At 37.6% G+C, this 23,605-nt stretch overlaps 1 protein-coding gene across 2 annotated transcripts in view; it reads left to right on the top strand.

The window, feature by feature from the left end:
* LOC115223087 (neuroepithelial cell-transforming gene 1 protein) overlaps window positions 1-23,605 on the top strand; it is an 85,779-nt gene that overhangs the window by 38,550 nt on the left and 23,624 nt on the right. For both annotated transcript variants that reach the window (XM_029793504.2, XM_036500412.1), the window contains exons 6-10: window positions 545-690; window positions 6,390-6,504; window positions 12,497-12,586; window positions 16,435-16,593; window positions 20,439-20,552. In XM_029793504.2, coding sequence (XP_029649364.1) covers window positions 545-690; window positions 6,390-6,504; window positions 12,497-12,586; window positions 16,435-16,593; window positions 20,439-20,552 — 624 coding nt within the window. The remainder of the gene's footprint in view (window positions 1-544; window positions 691-6,389; window positions 6,505-12,496; window positions 12,587-16,434; window positions 16,594-20,438; window positions 20,553-23,605) is intronic.

Genomic DNA, 23,605 nt, shown 5'->3' with positions numbered 1-23,605 from the left:
ACAAGGTGTTGTGAATGATTAGACTTAATCAAAAGATCTAACCCTGCCAGATGAAATTTGGTATATGCTTTTTTTTTAACTGCTAAAGTAATTAAGCTAGGTGTGAATGCAGAAACAAAAGAGTTAATTTTATTATCATGTTTGAGGCCACAGTGAAACACCATCTTTATGATAGAGTACCACTTATAGACTTTATTTGAAAGAGCAACAATAGGAGAGGAACTAGAAGGAAACTAAAACTACATATCAAGGTATCAACCATGAGATGGAGTTAGAGACCTACCGGTCACTACTTTACTCATTTTCTGTCATACATGTCATTTATGTTTGACTTTAAATTAGTTCTAATATTTTAAATGATTTTTAGGTCTAATCCTAGATCGTTTTTCATTCAGTTGTCATTTTCCTTTTAGTTTACTTCTCAGTTTTTTTTTTGTATTGACTTTATGTGGAGAAATCAGAACCACAAAACTGCCAAAAAAGATAATACAAAAAAAAAAAAAAAAAATGATGATGGCTCAGTTATTTCATTTTCTTTCAACAGACATCTGCAATAGAAATCTTAGAACAGCTCGAAAGAGATCGAGAAGTTCTACGGGCATTCCTGCAAGTATCGCAGGCTGAAAATAGTCTACTCCGGCGTATGAATCTAAAATCTTTTCTAATGATCCCTGTACAAAGAATTATGAAGTAAGTATTAAGCATTACATTCAAACTTTACAATTTTCTAAGCCTTGTTATTCCTAATGAACTCTCATGGCATTCACATATCTACAATAAAGCCAAAATACAAGGAAATTAAGTAAATGAATAAAAACCTAGAATTTATTAACTATGTTACCAGTGTCGCCTTACTGGCACTTGTGCCGGTAGCACGTGAAAAAAAACATTTGAGCGAGGTCTTTGCCAATGCTGCTGGACTGGCTCCTGTACAGGTGGCACGTAAAAAACACCATTTGAGTGTGGCCATTGTCAGTACCGTCTGACTGGCCCCCGTGCTGGTGGCACATAAAAGCACCCACTACACTCTCGGAGTGGTTGGCGTTAGGAAGGGCATCCAGCTGTAGAAACTCTGCCAGATCAGATTGGAGCCTGGTGCAGCCATCTGGTTTGCCAGTCCTCAGTCAAATTGTCCAACCCATGCTAGCATGGAAAGCAAACGTTAAACGATGATGATGATGATGATGTTACTCCTTCAATGTACTAAACAATATAACACAGTAAATTGGATTGGTTTTTATGGAACAACATTGGCAACTTTCTTCAAATATACATTGATAGAGTCAAATGTTATGCTTAGTACCTGTTCTCTGCTGGTATACAATCCTGGTTTTGTCAGTACCAATCTCTATGAGTGATGTTGCTAAGTTTAATGACATCTTTAGAATAGAAATATCTTTTAACTATTCTTTAATTTATTTACTTTTAATCTTAAGGCTAGTTGGTTGGCATGTTTCTTTAAAGCCCTAATGAATTATTCACCCTCAACATTAGTTTTGAGATATGCTTAACTAAATAACGAACAATTTCCAATGGTTCTGAAAGCAATATGCATTGAATATACACCAAAATACCCAGAAAAAAAATTGCACCTCAAATGCAAGATGGCTCTAATTGCAGAGAAAACTCCATCCCCACCCACTAATGTAACAAAGAATGAATAATCACCAACTGTTTTGAAGATCATTCATTGAGAACACTTATAAAAAAGAAATATTGTAAAGAAAACAAAAAAACTCTGAGGTGTGTGTGGGGAGATTAGTGGGTTTGCCACTCTCCCCTCCCCCCAAAAAATGGTCATTTGCAACATGTTTGGAGGTCAGATTCATTGATAATACTTCAACAAGAAAATGAAAAAAATGAAAAATATAATTTCCCACCAAATACATGTAAGCCTTCAAAACTCCAGTGGTCTTCAGCCTCACCTTCCCATCTCCTTTTTCTACAAAGTTAGTTGTTTCTGATTGGTTTGGAGGTCATATTCATTGATAATGTATGGGAAAAAATGTTTAAAAAAATCTCTGAAGTATGTGGGGTCAGGGTGGGGAAACTTTTTCAACAATCCCATCTCACTATCTCTCTTCATTTTCTGGGGGGAAAATGTCTTTTACTGCATGTTCAGAGGTCAGATTAGTTGTTAGCATATGAAAGAAGCAAAGAGAAATAAATATTTTTCATTGAGATTGAGATACTTGTTCTTCAATAAATTTACCAAAACTTTAATGTAATTAATAATAAAATACTTGTTAACCACATTCACAATAACAACAATGACGAAAACAATTACAATAACATCAACAATAATAAAATAAATTTTGAAATGTGAATAATTAAACAAAATCAAAATATTCCATCAATTCATATGGTATTTGCTTATAGTAGGGTCGTGATGTGGTAAGTAGTCACCTATGTCATATTGGTTTCAAATTTTGGCACAGGGCCAGCAGTTTCAGGGAAGGAACTAAGTTGATTACATTGACCCCAGTATTCAGCTGGTATTTATTTTATTGACCCCAAAATGATAAAAAGCAAAGCTGACCTTGGTGGCATTTGAACTCAGAATGTAAAGATGGACAAGTCAATAATGAGATTTCTCAGCCCTCCTATGTGCATCACTCTTTTTACAGTTTTACAATATACTTGTCCCAGTTCTACAATATACTTCTCCTTCTCCCAACTCTACACTACGTTCTCCCCTTTTCCAGTCCTTTGATGTGCACACTCTTCTTCCTGTTAAGAGCTTCTCCTTCTATCAACCCTACATTGTGCATCCCTATTAACGATTCTTCTTGTACAAATTGCTCCATACATCACCTTCTTTCTACAAACTGGAAAATGTGATTGAAAATTAGAATTAAATTGTATGCAAGATATTTATAGTTTTATTGTCATTCATATATTATTTTTCCCAGCGTGTTAACAATTCTGCCAACTTGCCGCCTTAGTTACCTATGTCCTATTAATACCTGGAACAAAATCACTCTAGTCTGATATAATGTGCATGTACATTAAAAATGGAAGACGGTAATATTGAATCATAACAAAGATGTGATGAAAACATACTAATAAAAAGAAAAGGGGTAAAAGTTGAAAGAAGTTTAAGAATTACGAGTGACATAGCTAGAGTGTGTGGCACAGGAGTAGCCCTTGGGTTGCCCCCCCCCCCACTCAGGTTCCAAAGTTTATACTAGCTTATACAGGAGGCCCAAATGTGCTGTCTTCAAAAAAGCATTGCCTGGAGAAGACTAACACCATTGCCCCACCCTAGCAACAATACAGAAAGTAGTATTCAGTCATAAGTGCTTTGTTTGTTTGTTTGTTTCTTTCTTTTTTTCTTTCCTTCTTTCTTCCTTTCTTTCTTTCTTCCTTTCCTTCTTCCTCTCTTTCTTCATTTCACTTTCTCTTACCCTCTCCCCTTTCTTTCTCTCATAGACACACACACACATACACACAAACACACACACATACACACAAACACACACATACACACAAACACACAAACACACACACACAAACACACAAACACACACACATACACACACATAAACACACACTACCTGCCTACGTGTATCATGTTGCAACCTGTATAAACAACGTTGATCAATAAGTTATGCGACAAGCAAGGCCACATAACATATTTACTGGATAATAATATACGAATGACAATAAAACTATAAATATCTTGCATGCGATTTAATTCTAATTTTCAATCACATTTTCCGGTTTGTGGAAAGAAGGTGATGGCTGGAGCAATTTGTACAAAAAAAGAATTGTTAATAGGGATGCACAATGTAGGGTTGATAGAAGGAGAAGAGTGTGCACATCAAAGGACTGGAAAAAGGGAGAACGTAATGTAAAGTTGGGAGAAGGTGAAGTATATTGTAGAACTGGGACAAGTATATTGTAGAACTGTAAAAAGAGGGATGCACATAGGAGGGCTGAGAAATCTCATTATTGACTTGTGCATCTTATTCTAAGTAGGTCAGGTTACAGCATTGCTATCTTATTTCTGCATTTTTTTTTTCAATAGTAAATATCATTTTTTTCTATATGTATACAAAGTGAAAGAAATATAATTTGTATTAAGAACACACACACACACACACACACACACACACACACACACTACAAAAGAGAGAGATAGAGAGAAAGTGAGAGAAAGAGAGAGAGAAAGAGAGAGAAGGAGAGAGAAAGAGAATGAGAGAGAAAGAGAATGAAAGAGAGAGAGAGACTGGTAGAGAGAGTGAGAGAGAAATTTCATAATTTGTATACCTGCACAACTACCTAGCATAAAAAGTTGTCCTAAATTTGTGTTGTATAGATGCTGCAGATTATACATAACATTTTCTTATGAAGTCATGCTTAACAGGCGTAGGAGTGGCTGTGTGGTAAGTAGCTTGCTTACGAACCACATGGTTCCGGGTTCAGTCTCACTGCGTGGCACCTTGGACAAGTGTCTTTTACTATAGCCTCGAGCCAACCAAAGCCTTGTGAGAGGATTTGGTAGACAGAAACTGAAAGAAGCCCGTCGTATATATATATATATATATATATATATATATATATATGTATGTGTATATGTTTGTGTGTCTGTGTTTGTCCCCCAACATCGCTTGACAACCGATGCTGGTGTGTTTACGTCCCCGTAACTTAGCGGTTCGGCAAAAGAGACCGATAGAATAAGTACTAGGGTTACAAAGAATAAGTCCTGGGGTTGATTTGCTCGACTAAAAAGATGGTGCTCCAGCATGGCCACAGTCAAATGACTGAAACAAGTAAAAGAGTAAAGAGAGTTAAGAGTAACATGCTTCAATGTTGGTAAACTTTCTGTTGTGGAAAATTAGAAACACACATTTGGGCCATAAATGATGTCATTTGTTCATAGGACACATGTATTTCTATGTTTTTTCATTTATCAGTAATGAACCACTAAACCTGTCCTTTACAGCCTGATAAATATCAATCTGTTCTTATATTAGAACACCACATGGCCCATTTGCTGATGTGCATAAAGCTTGGTCAAGCTAGAAATAAATGAACAAAGTTGCACAAAACATTATTGAACAAAATATATTTGTATAAAGTCATATTTAACATGTTGCAATGCACTCAGACATGGGAAGGCCTTCTGCTGCAGAAGGTCTTCCTATTTTTGAGTGTGCTTGAGCATGTTAAATATGACTTTCATTAATATATTTTATTCTAAAATAATAATGAAATTATTGTATACAGTGCTCAGGTGCACCACAACTTGTCAAAAGTGCGTATAAAGCAGACGCAGTAATGTACAAATGTCTGGAAAGTGAATAGTGTATGAGTCAGATACATGCTTGCGTGTGTATGGAGGGGAGAAAATCAGGTGTAGTGCTGGCGAATCTCAGGAAGCATGGAAGTTTTGAAGGATGCAACTAACAACTGATGCCGGCAGTTTGTTCCATGCTTCAACAACTCTTAGTGTGAAAAAATGTTTCCAAAAGTTATGGGAGCTGTGCTGTTTTCTGACTTTGTAAACATATCTGCAGGTGTTAGACAGGTGGAGTTTGAAAAGGTGCTCAGAGTTATTGTTCGTAAGACTTTCTGTGTTAGTAAGACTTCTGTGTGACTTTATTCATTTAATTGCAACATTTTCATTTTTGATTTCAAAAATTTTATAATTTTGAGAAACATTTTTTTGCTCAATCATACTGCCTGCTTTTTCAAACATACAGTTCTGTGAAAAAGATTCTGTGTTCCAAAAGACAAGGTGTCTTTTAATAGAAGTTAATAAAATGTTATTTGTCATTTTCAAAATAAGTCAGTTGGTTTTATCTGTCTGACTAACAATCTGTCCATCTCTCTCTCTCTCTCACTCTGTCTGCCTGTCTGTCTATCTATCTATCTATCTATCTATCTATCTATCTATCTATCTATCTATCTATCTATCTATCTATCTATCTATCTGTCCATCTGTCCATCCATCCATCCATCTATCTATCTCTTTATCAATCTATCTATATGACCATCCATCCATCCATCCATCTGTCCGTCTGTCTGTCTGTCCGTCTACCTGCCCGCCTGCCTGCCTGTCTATCTATCTATCTATCTATCTATCTATCTATCTATCTATCTATCTATCTATCTATCTATCTATCTATCTATCTGTCTGTCTATCTGTCTGCATGTCTACCTGCCTGCCTGCCTGTCTGTCTCTCTGTCTATTTATTTATTCTCTTTTTGAAATAATTTTGATTCATTTAAAACTGGTTGGTGGTTGGGGTGTTCATAAAATATAAGCAGCGTGTTTTGCAGTTTTTAGGAAAATTGTTTAATGGGTTCTTATGCCAAAATAATTTTGGAGACCACTACTCTAAACTACTTGCCAAATGTCATTTATATTTCTCTCTTTACAGGTATCCACTTCTACTGAACCGCCTTTATAAATCAACAGCAGCACGACATGAAGACTGTGCCTTCTTACATGAAGCGGTGGTTGGAATTGAAAAAATATTGGAGGAGATTAATGCTGTAAGTACTTTCACATCCGTAACACATTTTTTAGCATGCTGATGACATCTGTGATGGTGGCGGTGGTGGTGATGATGATGATGGTGGTGGTGGTGGCGATGGTGGCGATGGTGGCATTTGGGATGCAGGATGGTGGTGGTGGTGGCAGTGTTGGTGATATTGGTTATGGTGGCAGTGTTAGTGGTCATGATGATGATGATGATGATGATGATGATGGTGGTGGTGTTTGGAATGGGGGATGATGGTGATGCTGGTGGTTTTGGTTATGGCGGTAGTGATAGTTGTGGTGATGATGATGTTTGGGATGGTAGTGGTGTTGGTGATAGTGGTGTGATGGTGGTGGTGGTGGTGGTGATGATAATGATGGTGGTGGTGTTTGGGATAGTGATGGTGATGGTCATGATGGTGAAGGTGATGGTGGTGGTGTTTGTGGTAGTGGTGGTGGAGGTAGTGTTGTTGCTAATAGCAATTATAGTGCCACTATTGGTGATGATAGTGCTGATAGTGGTGTTGAATGCTGGTAATGCTGGTGATTAGTGGTGGTAATGGTGGCAATCAGGATATAATAATAATAATAGTAATAATAATAATAATAATAATAATAATAATAATAATAATAATAATAATGATAATAATGAACAATAATGAAATTATTGCTCAGGTGCACTACAACTCATCAAAGGTGCATGTACAGTACATAGAATTATGTACAAAAGTCAGTAAAGTGAACAGTGTATGAGTCATGATATGCATGTGTGCATGCGTATGGAGGGGGGATATCAGGCATAGTGTTGGTGAATTTCAGGAAGCATGGAGATTTTAAAGGATGCAATGTCTTGGCAACTAACAGCTGATGCAGGTAATTTGGTCCATGTTTCAGTGACTCTGAGTGTGAAAAAATGTTTCTGAAAGTCATGGGAGCTGTGCTGTTTTCTGACTTCGTAGGCATGTCCACATGTGTTAGACACATGGAGCTCAAAAAGGTGTTCAAGGTGCGATGGTTAATAATTTTGTGGGTGTTTACTAAGTAAGTTGCCAGATGCTGGAGCTTCAATGTATCTATGCCCAGGGAACAAGGCGTTCAGTGTATGATAGATGCCTGATGGAGAGTATTTGCTTGGTTGCATGTCTCTGAATAGTTTCCAGGAGGTCAATGTCTTGAGCAAGATAGGGGTTCCAGACTGATGATGTAAATTCCAAGTGTGGCTGCACCATAGCCATATACAACTTTAAATAGATAGCTGGAGAGCAGCTGACAAAGGTCTTGTTGAGTGAGGCTAAGACACCCTTGGCCTTCTTGACAATTTTATAGATATACTTTGTCCGGAGCAAATCACTGCTGACAGTAATGCCCAGATCACATCCACAGGAAGACTTCTTGATATTAGTGTTGTGGAGTGAGTATGTGGATGCTGGGTTTTTCCTCCCAAAATGCATGGTGATACACTTGTCCACAGCCAGCTTGAGTTGCCAGACTGTGTTCCATTGTTGCATTGTATCCAGGTTCATTTGCAGAAAAGATCTATACTGTTCAGGATCTGTCCTTTTTATCTACATATTTCAGCGCTGTGGCATTCTTTAAGTTAGCATCTATGTCATTAATGTATACAACAAACAAAAGGGGACCAAGAACAGATCCCAGCAGTACACCAGACATCATCTCATAGGGTGAAGAAGGCTGTTCTAGAACCATGACTACCTCTTTTCGGCTGAGAATGAAGGACTCCAACCAGTTAAAAAGATCATCATTCTCACCCATTGCAGAGAGTTTTGCCATAAGTCTTTTGTGTGACACAGAATTAAAAGCTTTAGCAAAGTCAAGGTAAGCAACATTCACCCATGAGCCGCCATCAGTGAGCCACATGATTTCTTCAAGAAACTCAATAAGTTGGTCACAGCAGCTGGAGTTAGGGATAAATCCAAATTGCTAAGGTCAGATAAGGCTGTGAGAATTCCAGAAGTTCCAGGGTGTTTCTCTGACACAGGATTCCATCAGACAGTTGACTGGATGATAGTTGACAGGCAATGTGCAGTCACCCTTTTTGAACAGAGGAATGACACTTGCAATTTTCCACTGCTCTGGAGTAGCACCATTGTTAAGACAGAACTGAAAGAAGAGTGAAAGCTGGTGCAGAAGAAAGTACCCACTATGTTTGAGAAGCAGGTATGTAACACCATCAAGACCAGAAGAGGCATAGTTGTGCTTATTCTTAAGGTGACATTACAGCATTGCAGGTGTAGATTCCATAGTTGTCATGGAATTTGGTATCAGAAGCAGTGGTGATGGTATGTTTTGGATTTTGGCAGTAAAAATGCCTGCATAACATTCAACAATGAGTTCTGCACATACTTTGAGATTGTCAGTAATCTGGCTTGTGTGGGGATTGCGAAAAGGACCAATGGGAGAGAATTAGAATTGATAGCACTGTCATTAGTTTCTTAGAATTTGATAGTACTGTCATTCGTTAGTTTCTTTGAATCCTACTGTTTCATTTTGATAAATGTATCAGGGGAAATTCTAATATTATTCATAGAGACAACCACAAAAGTTTAGTTTCAGAAAACAAATGAAAATGAAACTTTATTCAGAAACAGAATAATTTCAGGTTTTAATTTAGAACACTCAGGGGAAAACTTACATAAATATATTTGTGAAACTGTATGCTGCTAAGCCAGTTGGATTATTTATGATGTAGAAATGTGTTATGGAAAATATACAGGATGAATCAGGCAAGTGAGAACAAAACAAAACAACATTGACATAAAACAGAATAAACAACATATTCCCCGAAAAAAAGATGTTTGGTGGTGGGGGTGTCCATAAACTGTGTAGCACCCCTGAAAAATGGAACACATCTTTCATCTTTTACCTTTTACCTGTTTCAGTCATTAGATTGTGGCCATGCTGGGGCACAATCTAATGAATCATCCCCAGTACTTTTCTTTTTTCTAAAACCTGGTACTTATACCGAACCTTTAAGTTATGGGGAGATAAACAAACCAGCACTGGTTGTCAAGTGGTGATGGGGACAAACACACACACACACACATGAAGGGCTTCTTTCAGTTTCCATCTACCAAATCCATTCATAAGGTTTGGTCAGCCCAGGGCTATAGTGGAAGACACTTGCCCAAGGTGTCATGCAGTGGGACCAAACCCACAACCATGTGGTTGAGAAGCAAGTTTCTTACCATACAGAAACATCAAAAAATCATGCTACTCCACAAAACTTCCTTCAGTGCCAGTAACAGCTCATAGAACTGCTGGCCAGCCTCTCACCTGACAGATGATGCCCAAATTCAGTAGCGTAGGGATTTCATATCAGGGAATATGTGTGGCCACATACTGAGGTTCATATGATTGGGAAAATTCTCAACTAACCATTCCTATGTGTAAAAGCCATATGAGTAGAAGTGGAGTTCTGCTGAGACATGAACACCCTGTCTGGGTCAGTCCTTCAACTTGATCACTATGCCCAGAACCTTGATGCGAGTGGTGGCATTGGTTCCAAGGCCCAGTAGGAAGAAATGAGGTAGAATGGTATGGCTATCATTAAATAATTAAATAGCAACAATGGGAGAAAAAGGAAAAAAAGGCTCTTTGTCAATGAAAGAATCCAATGTTAATGAATAGCAACAATAGAATTCCTGAACTGTATCAAAATGTATAATCTATTGAAATACCCCCAAGACTTGCTTGTTGGTTACTGTAGCAAGTTCTGGATTGTTGTGCTTCTCTCATATGCAAACAAGATCCCTGTTTGCATATTTATTATACATTCATGTGTTTGCATACTGAATAACAACGTTGTCATCGTTGATGTCATTATTATTATTATTGCAGTGAGCTGGCAGAAATGTTAGCACTCTGGGCAAAATGCTTTGTGGCATTTTGTTTGTCCTTATGTTCTGAGTTCAAATTCTGCCAAGACCAACTCTGCCTTTCATCCTTTTGAGGTTGAGGAAATAAGTACCAGTTACACACTAGGATTGATGTAATTGACTATCCCCTTCTCCCTAAATTTCAGCCCTTGTTCCAATAGTAGAAAGAATTGGTAAAAAGCACCCTCTAATGATTCAGGGAACCTGTGAAAGAGGTAGACCCAAGAAGGCATGGGATGAGGTGGTGAAACATGATTTTCAAATGTTGGGCCTCATGGAGGCAATGAGACCTTGAGAAGACCTGTCAAGCCAAGTGAGACCATAGTTGTGGCCAATGCTGGTGTCAGGTCAATGGCACCCATGTCAGTGGCATGTAAAAAAACCCCACTACATTCTTGGAGTGGTTGGCGTTAGGAAGAGCATCCAGCTGTAGAAACCATGCCAAATCAGATCAGAATCTGGTGCGGCTCCCTGGCTTACCAGTTTTCAGTCAAACCATCCAGCCCATGCCAGCATGGAAAATGGATGTTAAATGATTATTATTATTATTATTATTATTATTATTATTATTATTATTATTATTATTATTATTATTATTATCATTATTATTATTATTATTATTATTCTATGTTTGACTTTTGTTTTATATCTGTACAAGTTGGCTCCAAGTCTCACCCAGAGACCTCAAGAGACAACAGGTTGGAAGTTCACGTTGTTGTTATGCCTAGTGTGCCATATATTTGTTGTTGTTTTTTTGGTGTTGTACTAGTGAATGTCTAATACATAAATTTTTTTAAAAAAAGTTTGTTTTAAACCTTGGGATTACATAGAGAGTATTTTGCGTAGGATATGAGCAGTTCCCATGAGCACTATCTTTTGAATTTCTGCCATTTTGGGGTTTCCTAGTATCTGAGTTAGGTAGCAATCAGCCCCTTTCGCTATCATTCCCAGGGCACCTATGACAACAGGTATTGTTTTAGTCTTCAGGTTCCACATTTTGCTGATTTCTATTTCAAGATCTTTATATTTGCTCAGTTTTTCGTAGGTCTTGACAGATACGTTTATATTGATTGGGACAGTCATATCAATGAGGAGGCATGTTCTTTGTCTGAAGTCTTTCAATATGATGTCTGGCCTATTTGCATCTATCTTTCTGTCAGTTTGAATGGTGAAGTTCCAGAGGAGTGAGATGTGGTCATTTTCAAGCACTGGAGGTGGATTGTGTTCCCACCAGTTTTTTTCATGGGGCAAATCCAGGTTTTTGCAAATTACCCAGTGAATATATTATTATTATTATGATTATTATTATTATTATTATTATTATTATTATTATTATTATTATTATCATTATTATTATTATTATTATTTTCATTAGCATCTTCTTTCAATTGTTTCCATTTCCTGCCAAGTGCCTTCCTGACACTTAGGGCAGAGAAACACATTGTATACATTGGTAGGCCATTACAGTAAACACACCAGATTGTTCATTTACAAAGTCGTGTGATAGAGAAAAAGGAAAAAATACAAAATAAAATGGGAAAAAAAGGAAAGAAAATTCATAGCGACAAAGCTCTTCTCAGTACATATGACATACCAGTTAAGACAATCTTTTGCACTTCCTGCATAGATGGTAAGCCAGGGATCATTCTTAAATAATTTTCAGTTCCTTTTTTGATCATTCCAAGTGCTCTTGCAATCACTGGTATTGTAACTGTCTTGAGATGTCACATCATTTTGATTATTATTATTATTATTATTATTATTATTGTCTAATGTTCATTTTTCATGCTGACATATGTTGGACAGTTCCTCAGAATCTGGCAAACTGCAGAGCTGTGTTGAGTTCCAGTGTTAGCTTTGGTATGGTCTTTATGGCTGGATGTACACATTGTGTACTGAATGCTTTTTCCATTCCACTGGCTCTAAAGAAGTTGCTGAGTAACTTACAAAACAAAAAAAGAACAGAGAAAAAGGAAAAAGAAAGAGTATAAAAAAAATCAATAAATGTATTTTGTATTTTGTCTTGTTAGATTTGTATGAATTTTGGATGATAAACTTGTAATTCACCTTAGCTAACATTTAATGTTTAAATTTTAATTTGTTTTCTCAGAAAACGAAAAGCAGTGGTTCCATGAAATTAAAACGAAAACGTTCTGAATTACGGAGACACAGTTCCACAGACAAATTTGAGTTAGTTAAGGTAGGTATAATTAATTTTTTTCCTATAGGCACAAGACCTGAAATTTTGGGGTGAAGACTAGTTGATTACATCAACATCAGTGCTCAGTGGGTACATATTTTATCAATTCTAAAATTATGAAAGGCAAAGTCAACCTTGGCAGAATTTGAACTCAGCACATAAAGCTGGAAGTAATGTTGCTAAGCATTTTATCTGGTGTTGTGCTAACAATTCTGCTAGCTTACCACATTGAAGGTAGGTATAATTGATTAAAAATTATTATTAATAACTAGTTCTGTCATGCTACTTTTATATATTGTATTGATCTTAGAAAGGAAAGGCAAAGAAAACCTTGGCAAGTTTTGAATTCAGAGAGATGAAACTAAATATTATAATTTATATAATTAAGTGTACAAACATTTTTCTTATTAATCACTTGGAATAGGGCAAATAACACCCATGACCTTTCAGTTCTCACTTCAAGACTGGTGAAGTCAGTCAGGTTGATTTTGAGTATGAGCTTCTATAGGTTTCTTGTATATGTTTTCTTTTATTTTTATCAGTTTGACCTGGGAAATGGCCTTCAAGCTTTTAATGACTAGTGAGAGTGGTGTGGTTGTTTTCTTCAACAACTGCAGGTAAAGATTGCAGAGGGAAGAAATTCAAGAGGAATGAGGTACTAGAAAGAAAGAACTGGGTGAATTTAGGGGTTAGAGGGAAAACTTGAGTGGACTGGGACAGAGGTGTGGATACAATATGGATGACAAGTGGAGGAATGAGTGAGTAAGGAGTAAGTGTAAGGAAAACAGAAGCAGAGTAAAAGTTCCAGTGAGTTGCAGCTCTGAGTAGGAAAGTAGTTTTTGTTGTTTAGCCCTAGGTCAGCCCTGATCAAGCAGGGCTATGATTAAAGGCATTCAAGTTTTGGTATCCTGTCATTTTCCTAAATGCAATGCACTTAGGTTCACATTTTCAAATGTGAGAGATTTGGCAGTTATTTCTAGGAGGTTGAGCTACCATGTAAAGACCCCTTTTTTTGGTTTTGAATCCCAAAATATTTAGTGCTGGGGGTTGAGACAGGGATGAAGAAGATGAGATGAGGGGAATGCATCAAGTGAATTGATTTTTAAATAAGATAACTAACTCCACATTTACTTCTACTAATGATGTTCAGGTAGAAACTACAGCCAAGGGTCTACAATTTACTATATGTATTGTATTGTGCTGTTTACTGTTTAACACCAAATCATTCCTGACTGAGTAGAGCTATGGACAAGCAGCTGTATTCAATCAGCAGTGACTATGCCATCTTTGTGTATATCTTTTGTATAACAATCATTGTTCAATATGACCTTCCTTTTCTAGGACAAAATTGAGAGAATTTGTTTGATATTACAAACAGGTTGACAATTAGGAAAACATTGTATTTTGTTCCCTGGCAAAACATTATGATTATAATCTTCTCAGTTTACCTAATTGAAAATAGATGTCATGTATATGTTGCATAGTTGAAAAAAATAACTGAAAAAAGATATTTAGTATACAATGCAAATGACTCCTGTATTCCCAAGGAATGCTTACAGACTGGTGCATAGCTGTGGTAGATAAGAAATAAATCTCCCGCTAGGCAAACTGCTAGTCTATCATGTATAATATTCCTGAATGATCAAATAGTTATTCTCAACAGTGAGGTATACTGGAGTAGCTAAAATTGTTGCTGAGAATTACATAAAATTATGCTTGCAGTAAATTGGAATCACAGTATGTGAGCTGGTTGTCCAGTTCTTATCTCCCTGTCTCTCTCTTGTTTCAGTCATTTGACTGTGGCCATGCTCGAGCACCACCTTTTGTCGAGCAAATCAACCCCAGGACTTATTCTTTGTAAGCCTAGTACTTATTCTATCGGTCTCTTTTGCCGAACCGCTAAGTTACGGGGATGCAAACACACCAGCATCGGTTATCAAGCGATGCTGGGGGGGACAAACATACACACACAAATATATGCACACACACATATATATATATATGTACATATATACAACAGGCTTCTTTCAGTTTCCGTCTACCAAATCCACTCACAAGGCTTTTGGTTGGCCCGAGGCTATAGTAGAAGACACTTGGCCAAAGTGCCATGCAGTGGGACTGGACCCGGAACCATGTAGTTGGTAGGCAAGCTACTTACCACACAGCCACTCCTATGCCTATTTTGTTACTCTAATGAACTGGTTCAGATTTAGTTTCAAATAAAGAGGGCTGACCAGACACAAATGCCAACAGAGAATTTGACTAAGTAATCCAACACCATAGTAAGTTGGGCAGCTTGGCTATAAGTTTAAATGATATTGTAGATATACATCCATCTATGTATCATGTTTAATGACAATACACACTTAACAGGCAAGTTGCTGTGGTATTTGTTCAAGATAAATTGAAGTTCTTGCTGGCAGTGACTAGCAGGAACACGAGGAGCATTTCAACACATACTTGTCTGATTGAGATTTGTTGTCTCCAGTGCAGGAAACAGTGGTATTACAAATAGCCATGGGGCTAAGTGAATAATCCAGTTACATAATTGAAGCAGTATCCAAGTAAAATAGCTCTCTATGTAACCTAGTTAATATATACATTGTTGACAGGCAAGTTGCAATGGTTTTCATTTGAGATAAAATCTCAGTAGTTATTCATGATATCAGTGGTGCATGAGTAATTCTATCATACATGCACCAGTGCATGTGTAATTCTGTTTCCTATCCTGGAAATGACAAATCACACCTGGGTATGTAGCTGGCTGAAAATACACGTCACTGATAAGGCTCAAGTAGTCTGAAATGCATCTGGCATTCTCAATAGCTACTGCTAGGATGATTTTTTTTTGTCTTTTCATCTCTCTCTGATATATACTGTTTTGAAAAAAGCACAGCTATAAGGGATCTTATCTTAGATGAAAGCTGCAGTAACTTACCTATCAACAGTGTATATATATTATGATGCATACTTTTTACTTTTACTTTTACTTGTTGCAGTCATTTGACTGCGGCCATGCTGGGGTACCGCCTTTAGTCGAGCAAATCGACCCCAGGACTTATTCTTTGGAAGCCCAGTACTTATTCTATCGGTCTCTTTTGCTGAACCGCTAAGTTATGGGGATGTAAACACACCACCATTGGTTGTCAAGCAATGTTGGGGGACAAACAGACTCGCAAACACATACACACACACACACATATATATATATATATAGACGGGCTTCTTTCAGTTTCTGTCTACCAAATTCACTCACAAGGCTTTGGTTGGCCTGAGGCTACAGTAGAAGACACTTGTCCAAAGTGCTACAGTGGGAATAAACCCGGAACCATGTAAGCAAGCTACTTACCACACAGCCACTCCTGCACTCTTGCATAGATAACAATTTTAATTTTATAATGCTTCAGTTGCATACACTGGAGTATTATAAATATATATGCAGTAGGTTATGCTTACTTCATTTCTTTCTAACCTTCACAAGTTCTATTTTTGATTAGTGCAATTTCTTTAAGTCATACCCCACTATTCCTGAATAGTCTAATCTTATGTTTATGAAGATTTACTTGCATGGCAAGTGTTTTGATCTGAGACCCTGTGTTAAAACTAAAATGATTGCAACATGGAAGAAACATGTTAGCCATTCAGAACCACAAAAATGAAAAAAAGTCCCTTAGACATTTATTGTCAGTGATCAGGTTGCAATTCTGAGCTATGAAAATTTTGATACTTATATCACAAATAATAAATGTTTAAATGAAGTTTACAGTGTTTGTTGTTTCTCCATGCTATCAAGTGTTTTATAAAAATATGTTTCTCAGAATCTTTTATGTATGCTCAATATTATCCAGACGGCACTGAATCTACTTGAGTGGAACCAGCATGAGGTCCATGATATTCTGGTTGGTACTTTGCTATACACTCAACCACAGGATCACTTCTGGACAGCAAAGAAATGTCGCAATTTGAAATTTACTCCAGTTCATGCTCTTTTGCTGACACGTGGTGAGGTAAGTTAAACAACAGCATACAGGCATGAACATTACATGTTAAAGAAAAAAACATTGCACTCCACCCAATTCTATATATAAGTAGCCTGTTCCTAGAAGGCTTAAGATCACTACAATCATTACTGAGAATCTTTCTTGGTGAACATACATAATAAAGAATATCTACCAGTGTATACAAAAATATCACCAGACACATACATGTACACACATATATGCACATATCAAATTCGATGACTGGCATCCGTGCTAGTGGAGTGCTAAGAGCACCATCTGAGCGTGATCATTGCCAGAGTTTCCGTGCTGGTGGCACGTAAAAAGCACCATTCGAGTGTGATCATTACCAGCATTGCCTTACTGGCATTTGTGCCGGTGGCACGTGAAAAAACATTCAAGCGAAGTCATTGCCAGTGCCGCTGGACTAGTTCCTGTGCAGATGGCATGTAAAAAAACACCATTTGAGGGTGGCCATTGCCAGTATTGCCTGACTAGCCCTCGTGCCAGTGGCATGTAAAAGCACCCACTACACTCTTGAAGTGGTTGGCATTAGGAAGGACATCCAGCTATAGAAACTCTGCCAGATCAAGATTGGAGCCTGGTGCAGCCATCTGATTCGTCAGTCCTCAGTCAAATATTCCAACCCATGCTAGCATGGAAAGCAAACGTTAAACAATGATGATGATGATGACAATATATGTATATATATATATGTATACACACACATACATATGTGTGTGTGTGTGTGTGAGAAAAATAAGAAAATGGAGAAATTGACATATAGACATCAATTTATTGAAACAAATCCAATTTCAAACAATATCAAATTGTTTCCATGTCCAATCAATTAATTTAAATTAGAAAAATTAAATTAAAGGTTCATATTGGATTATAGTTAATTGAACATTTCATCAGGGTCAGAACTTGATAAAGAAAAACAAAAAAACTATATCCCGGTGTGTCGATATATCATTGGTAGACTCAGCATTAAGTTCAGATATGTGCATTTGTGCATTCTTATGTATTTTAAAAAAAACGTTACTTATGTATACTTACCTTTGTTTTAATTTATTTGTGTGTGCGCAGGTGTTAATGTGTTGAAAAACAAAGGAGCTGTTAGGTTGCCTAAACAATATTTTGATACTGTCAGTTGTAATTAAAAACATTTATCCCTAATTTTCGTTATTACTTGTGAGAGTACGAAATGTCAGCAAAGTTTTTTAATCGCTTACGAATTGTATTGTAAGTCACCTGTAAATAAGTTATGTAAACAGATTGAATTTCATCATGGTCATGTGCTACATAGTTAAAGTAACCATGGTTTATGCTTTGAATTATAAAAATTAAAAATTAGTATTTAATTATTAATACTAGAGGTTATGACTAGGGAACTTACAATATAATACTGGTGGAATATTCTCATCAAAGCATGTGTCAAGTTCTCCGGCTTACCTGTTCCAGTCAAACCGTCAAACTCATGTTAGTACAGAAAGTGGGCATTAAATGATGATCACACACACACACACATTTATTTATTTATTTATTTATTTATTTATTTATATAGTCGAAGAAACCACAAGTCAGCCAACAGTCAGCCAATCCTGGTGATCATCGGAAAACTTGGCCAGAAGGATATGATAATGACTCTCTGTTACTTGAGATCAGGAAGTGTCATGTCCTGTTTGTAGATTCTATGAAAAACCTCAATGGAAAAACCTGCTAGAGAAGTTCAGAGGCAATTCATCTAGATTTATGACCCTTGCCCAAAGGATAGAGTGTCTTCACAATGTAAGGGGTATCTGCCTGAGGTTGGGACTTGGGTGTGGGTTGTAGTATGGGGTTGGTGTGTGTGTGCTGGGAAGGTGGTGGTGGTGTGGAAAATGGGAATGGGTGGGTATTTAATCTTAAAAATCATATAGGCGCAGGAGTGGCTGTGTGGTAAGTAGCTTGTTTACCAACCACATGGTTCCAGGTTCAGTCCCACTGCGTGGCACCTTGGGCAAGTGTCTTCTACTATAGCCTCAGGCCGACCAAAGCCTTGTGAGTGGATTTGGTAGACGGAAACTGAAAGAAGCCCGTCGTATATATGTATATATGTGTATGTGCGTGTATGTTTGTGTGTCTGTGTTTGTCCCCCTAGCATTGCTTGACAACCGATGCTGGTGTGTTTATGTCCCTGTCACTTAGCGGTTCGGCAAAAGAGACCAATAGAATAAGTGCTGGGCTTACAAAGAATAAGTCCCGGGATTGAGTTGCTCGATTAAAGGCGGTGCTCCAGCTTGGCCACAGTCAAAATGACTGAAACATGTAAAAAAAGAGAAAGAGAAAGATATGTGGATATGTATGTGTACATGTATGTATATGTTTGTGTGCAAGAAGTTGTGTGTAGTAAACCTTGTGCTGAACCCTCAGATTGTAGTGGTTGGTGTGTTCTGAGGGTGGAACCTCTAACATTTATAATCATGGTGCTGTCTGCCAGAAAGGAAATATTTGTTTGGATACTGCTGGATGGCACTATGATCATCACTTACTTACTTGCTTATAGCTGTCTGTCAATGTTGATGATGACATTGTTCTCTAGGAGTCTTATCCCACATTTTGTGAGTTGATAGATGTGAAAATAGTCCAATCCTGGAATGGCATGTCCTTGAACACAGATGACAAGGGAAGTTTCCCATTATGCTGTTGGTGAGTCTGAGAGTAGATGTCTCTTTTCCTCAAGTTTCTCACGTTGGATTAGTTCAGTGTGCAGCCCCTTCATCACAGAGGGAATGCCAGGTTTGCCATTTCTGAACAAAGTTTTCAAGTTGTGCTTGTTGAATGTTTGCAGAAGTTGAGGGCATGTTCAAGATTGTCCCTGAACCTCTTCTTGGGTCCCCCATGTGGAGGAACACCAGTTGATAGCTCTCCGAAGAAGACTATTTTCGGGAGACTATTATCAGGCATCCTGATAACGTGGCCAACCCATCTGATTTATTATCCCCAAACCAGATTTGACACTTTTTGAGTTCCAGTAGCAGACACCTGTTGCCATACAGGATTGGGTTTTCCCATAACTGGTTTCACATATGAGATTTAGGGGTAAACCCAATCCCAATCCTGTATGTGAATGGGCACCTGTTACCAGAATTCAGAAGGTTGTTTCTTATGGTCAGTTGTAAAGTGACCATTGGTTTCGCACCTATAAAGCACTTAGAATATGCCGCTTTTTGGATATATTAACTATTGACATACATACATACATACATACATACATACATACATACATACATACATACATACATACATACATATATATATATATATATATGTACATACATACTCACACATATTCATATATATACAGAAATACATACATGTGTGTACCTCGTGTGTACTGTTGGCGATTTTTTTCCCTCTGTCTTCCCTTCTCTGGATCTTTCCTTCTCCTATGTTTCCGATGAAGAGCTCCGCTCGAAACGTTAAACCCTCCTTCTTTCCTTCTTTCCTGAGCGTCCAATAATACTATATTTGTTCCACGTCCTCACGTTGTTGTGTTTTTTTGTGCTTTCTTGTTTGGATTAACTATATATATATATATATATATATAGTCAATTTAAATAAACAATCAATTCAAATAAAGGAAAAAATTTAACAGACAACTAGAGGATGTGCACAAGGAATGTATTAGCTTGATGCTAAAAAGAGATTGTTAGATGTTTCAAGCATAGCTCTTCATCGGAAAGGAGAAGGGGATATGTCCAAAGATGGAAAAGAAATTGCCAACAGCATGTGTATAGTTACATTCCTGTCATAAATTTCTACTTTTTGTTTTACCATTATAAATTCCTCCTGTGTTTCTTCTCTTATAGCCTCAACAAGAGAGCACAATTACCAAGAAATTACTGTTTACCCAGCAATCCATAGTAAGGCAGGCAGCCCTGGTACTGCTCCGAGGCAAAGGAGGGCGATATCAAGCTGTCAGAGTAAGAAAGTTTTTTTAGATATGAGCTTTTGTTTACATGTATATTTTTCACCACCAACACCACCACCACCACTACCACTATCACCATCACAATCACGTAGTCACCATTATTATCATCACACTATCACACAACTACCATTTTCATCCTTGCTATTATTATTGCCTATACCATCACATATGTCATGACCCCCCACACTCCCACTCATAAACAGCAGGTATCTAGAGGAAAAATAAAACAGCATTCATGTGTCACTTGATCAAGCTAAAAATAAGAACCAAACTTTCCTCATAATCCACTCTGCCATAGAAAAAATATCACGCAAAAATAAAATATTATTTGATAATGCATGCCAGGCAAAATGCTTGGTGGAAATTTGTCTGTCTTTTTATTCTGAGTTCAAATGCTGCTGAGGTTGACTTTGTCTTTCATCCTTTCAGGATTGATAAAATAAGGGCCAGTCAAGTGCTGGAGTCAATGTAATCGACTTACCACCTCCCCCAAAATTGCTGGTCTTGTGCCAAAAATTTGAAATCAATATTAGATGATGCAGTGCTAGATACACATTGTCTGCAAAAGAAGTTGATTTAATAATCGCTAGGATATTTTTGGTAATAGGTTTTTTCTCAAGCAGTGTTAAAGTGAAGTTGAACAACAAGAACAACAGCAGAAACAGCAGCAACTGCAATGATGATAACAAAGTGAAAACGAAAGCAATGGCAATGATAACAACAAAAACAAGTTTCATCAAATATCTCTCTTTTACTCTTTTACTTGTTTCAGTCATTTGACTGTGGCCATGCTGGTGCACCACCTTTTAGTCGAGCAAATCGACCCCAGGGCTTATTCTTTGTAAGCCTAGTACTTATTCTATCGGTCTCTTTTGCCGAACCGCTAAGTTACGGGGACATAAACACACCGGTTGACAAACACAGACACACAAACATATACACATGCACATTCATATATATATATATATATACATATATGCGACGGATTTCTTTCAGTTTCTGTCTACCAAATCTACTTACAAGGCTTTGGTCGGCCCGAGGCTATAGTAGAAGACACTTGCCCAAGGTGCCACGCAGTGGGACTGAACCCAGAACCATGTGGTTGATAAACAAGCTACTTACCACACAGCCACTCCTACACCTATATCATTCACAACTTTTTGAGTTATTTTTGCACATAGACAGACAGATGGACAAACCAACGCCGATGAAATCATAACCTCCTTCCTTGTTGGCGGAGGTAAAAAAAACAACAGCAAAACAACAACAGCAACAACGACAAAACATGGGCAACAAAAATAGCAACACAGTAATCAGAAACAACAACAGCAACAACAGCAACAGCTGTACTAGCAGCAGTAGCAACAACACAGGTATAAGCTGCCTGAACTGTTGCACAATGTAGCAGCTGAATTTCCTCCAACAAATTTTTCTTCAATCTTTCTCTCGTTGACATTCTGAAACTACATGAAACTGCTTCTGGTTCTGCTACACAAAATCTCTCGTTTTGCAGCGTTTCTTATATTCTCTGTAAGAACCTTTTGTTTACTTACATTGGTGCTTAATAGGAAAAAAAAAGTTCCATTCTTTTACAATATACCTTCAAATTCATGGCTATTTAAAAAATTTATTGAAGCATTGACAAATATGGGTATACTAAACATAACTGTTACTCACAAGGGAGCATGACTGGCTAGCGTGAAGCACCAACACACCACCACCACACCACCACCACCACCACCACCACCACCACCACCACCACCACCACCACCACCATCATCCTTACCATTTTAACATCCACCTTTCCATGTTTGCACGGGTCAGAGAAAATTCGCTGAGGAGCTCCAAGGAGGCAATGACAAATGACCAAGACCTTAGCGATATGTCGACTCCTGAAACCGAGTGAAATTGTAGTCATGACCGTTGCCAGTATCACGTAAATGGCACCCATGAAGTCACAGCCATGGCTGTTAACGGTCGCATGTAAATGGCACATGTGCCAGTGGAACGTAAAAAGCACCCATTACACTCTTGAAGTGGTTGACATTAGGAATGGCATCCAGCTGTAAAAACCAAGCCATATCAGATTGGAACCTGGTGCAGCTCTCCAGCTTACCAGTTCCAGTCAAACTGTCCAACCCATGCAAGCATGGAAAGTGGATGTTAAATGATAATGATGATGATGATGATGATGGTGATGGTGGTGGTGGTGAAAGATTTTCTATGGCTGCATGCTTTTCCTGTCACCAACCTTTATCTGTTTCCAAGCAAGGGAATACATCCACTTGTCTTTAGAACATGCATAGCATAATGGTTGGATATTTCTCATGGAAAATTGCAAATAAATGTCGTTGCTTGTCTGACAGACATATCTGTTTACATTTAGAGCACAATGTCTTGACAAGGAGACACAACACACACACACACACACACTAGCTTCTTTTAGTTTCCACTGACCAAGTCTATTCACAAAGCTTTAGTTGACTTAGGACTATAGCAGAAGATACTTGTCTGAGGTGTGTTGAAATGGGATTGAACCTGAGATCACTTTGTTATGATGTGCACTTCTTAATCAGACAGCCATTTCTGTGCCCATACTTATCATCTAAATCTTACTATTATTAAAAAATTACCTAAAAACTGGAAATATTTCCTGATTTTCCCAGGATAAAATAAACTCACGATACTTTAGACTTGTTAATGGATGCATTTATACAACAGATTGAGTTACCAGTTTGGCATGTAATAGTAAAATTACATTTGGTTTATATTTAGTGGCTGTTATGAGTAGAAATAGTATAATGTTTCAGCACAGTCATCTCAGATCAATTAGATTGTTGTGTAGCAGCTTTCTTGCCATTGTTGTTTGGCAACCCAAATCATGCAGATTTATCATGTCATGTGGTCCAGCTGTTAATCCAATGTAGGACAGTAGATTTAATTTCAAGGTAATTTAATGACTTGGATATCAGGTTTAGGTATCAGGTTTCCCGCCTATCGATTAAAGGAAGCAAAACACTATCATATTCACAAGATGGAAATTCT

This window comes from Octopus sinensis, linkage group LG2 (assembly GCF_006345805.1).
Source record: "Octopus sinensis linkage group LG2, ASM634580v1, whole genome shotgun sequence".
NCBI lineage: Eukaryota > Metazoa > Mollusca > Cephalopoda > Octopoda > Octopodidae > Octopus > Octopus sinensis.
Note: the sequence above shows the minus strand (reverse complement) of the source record. Positions and strands in the feature narration are given on the sequence as shown.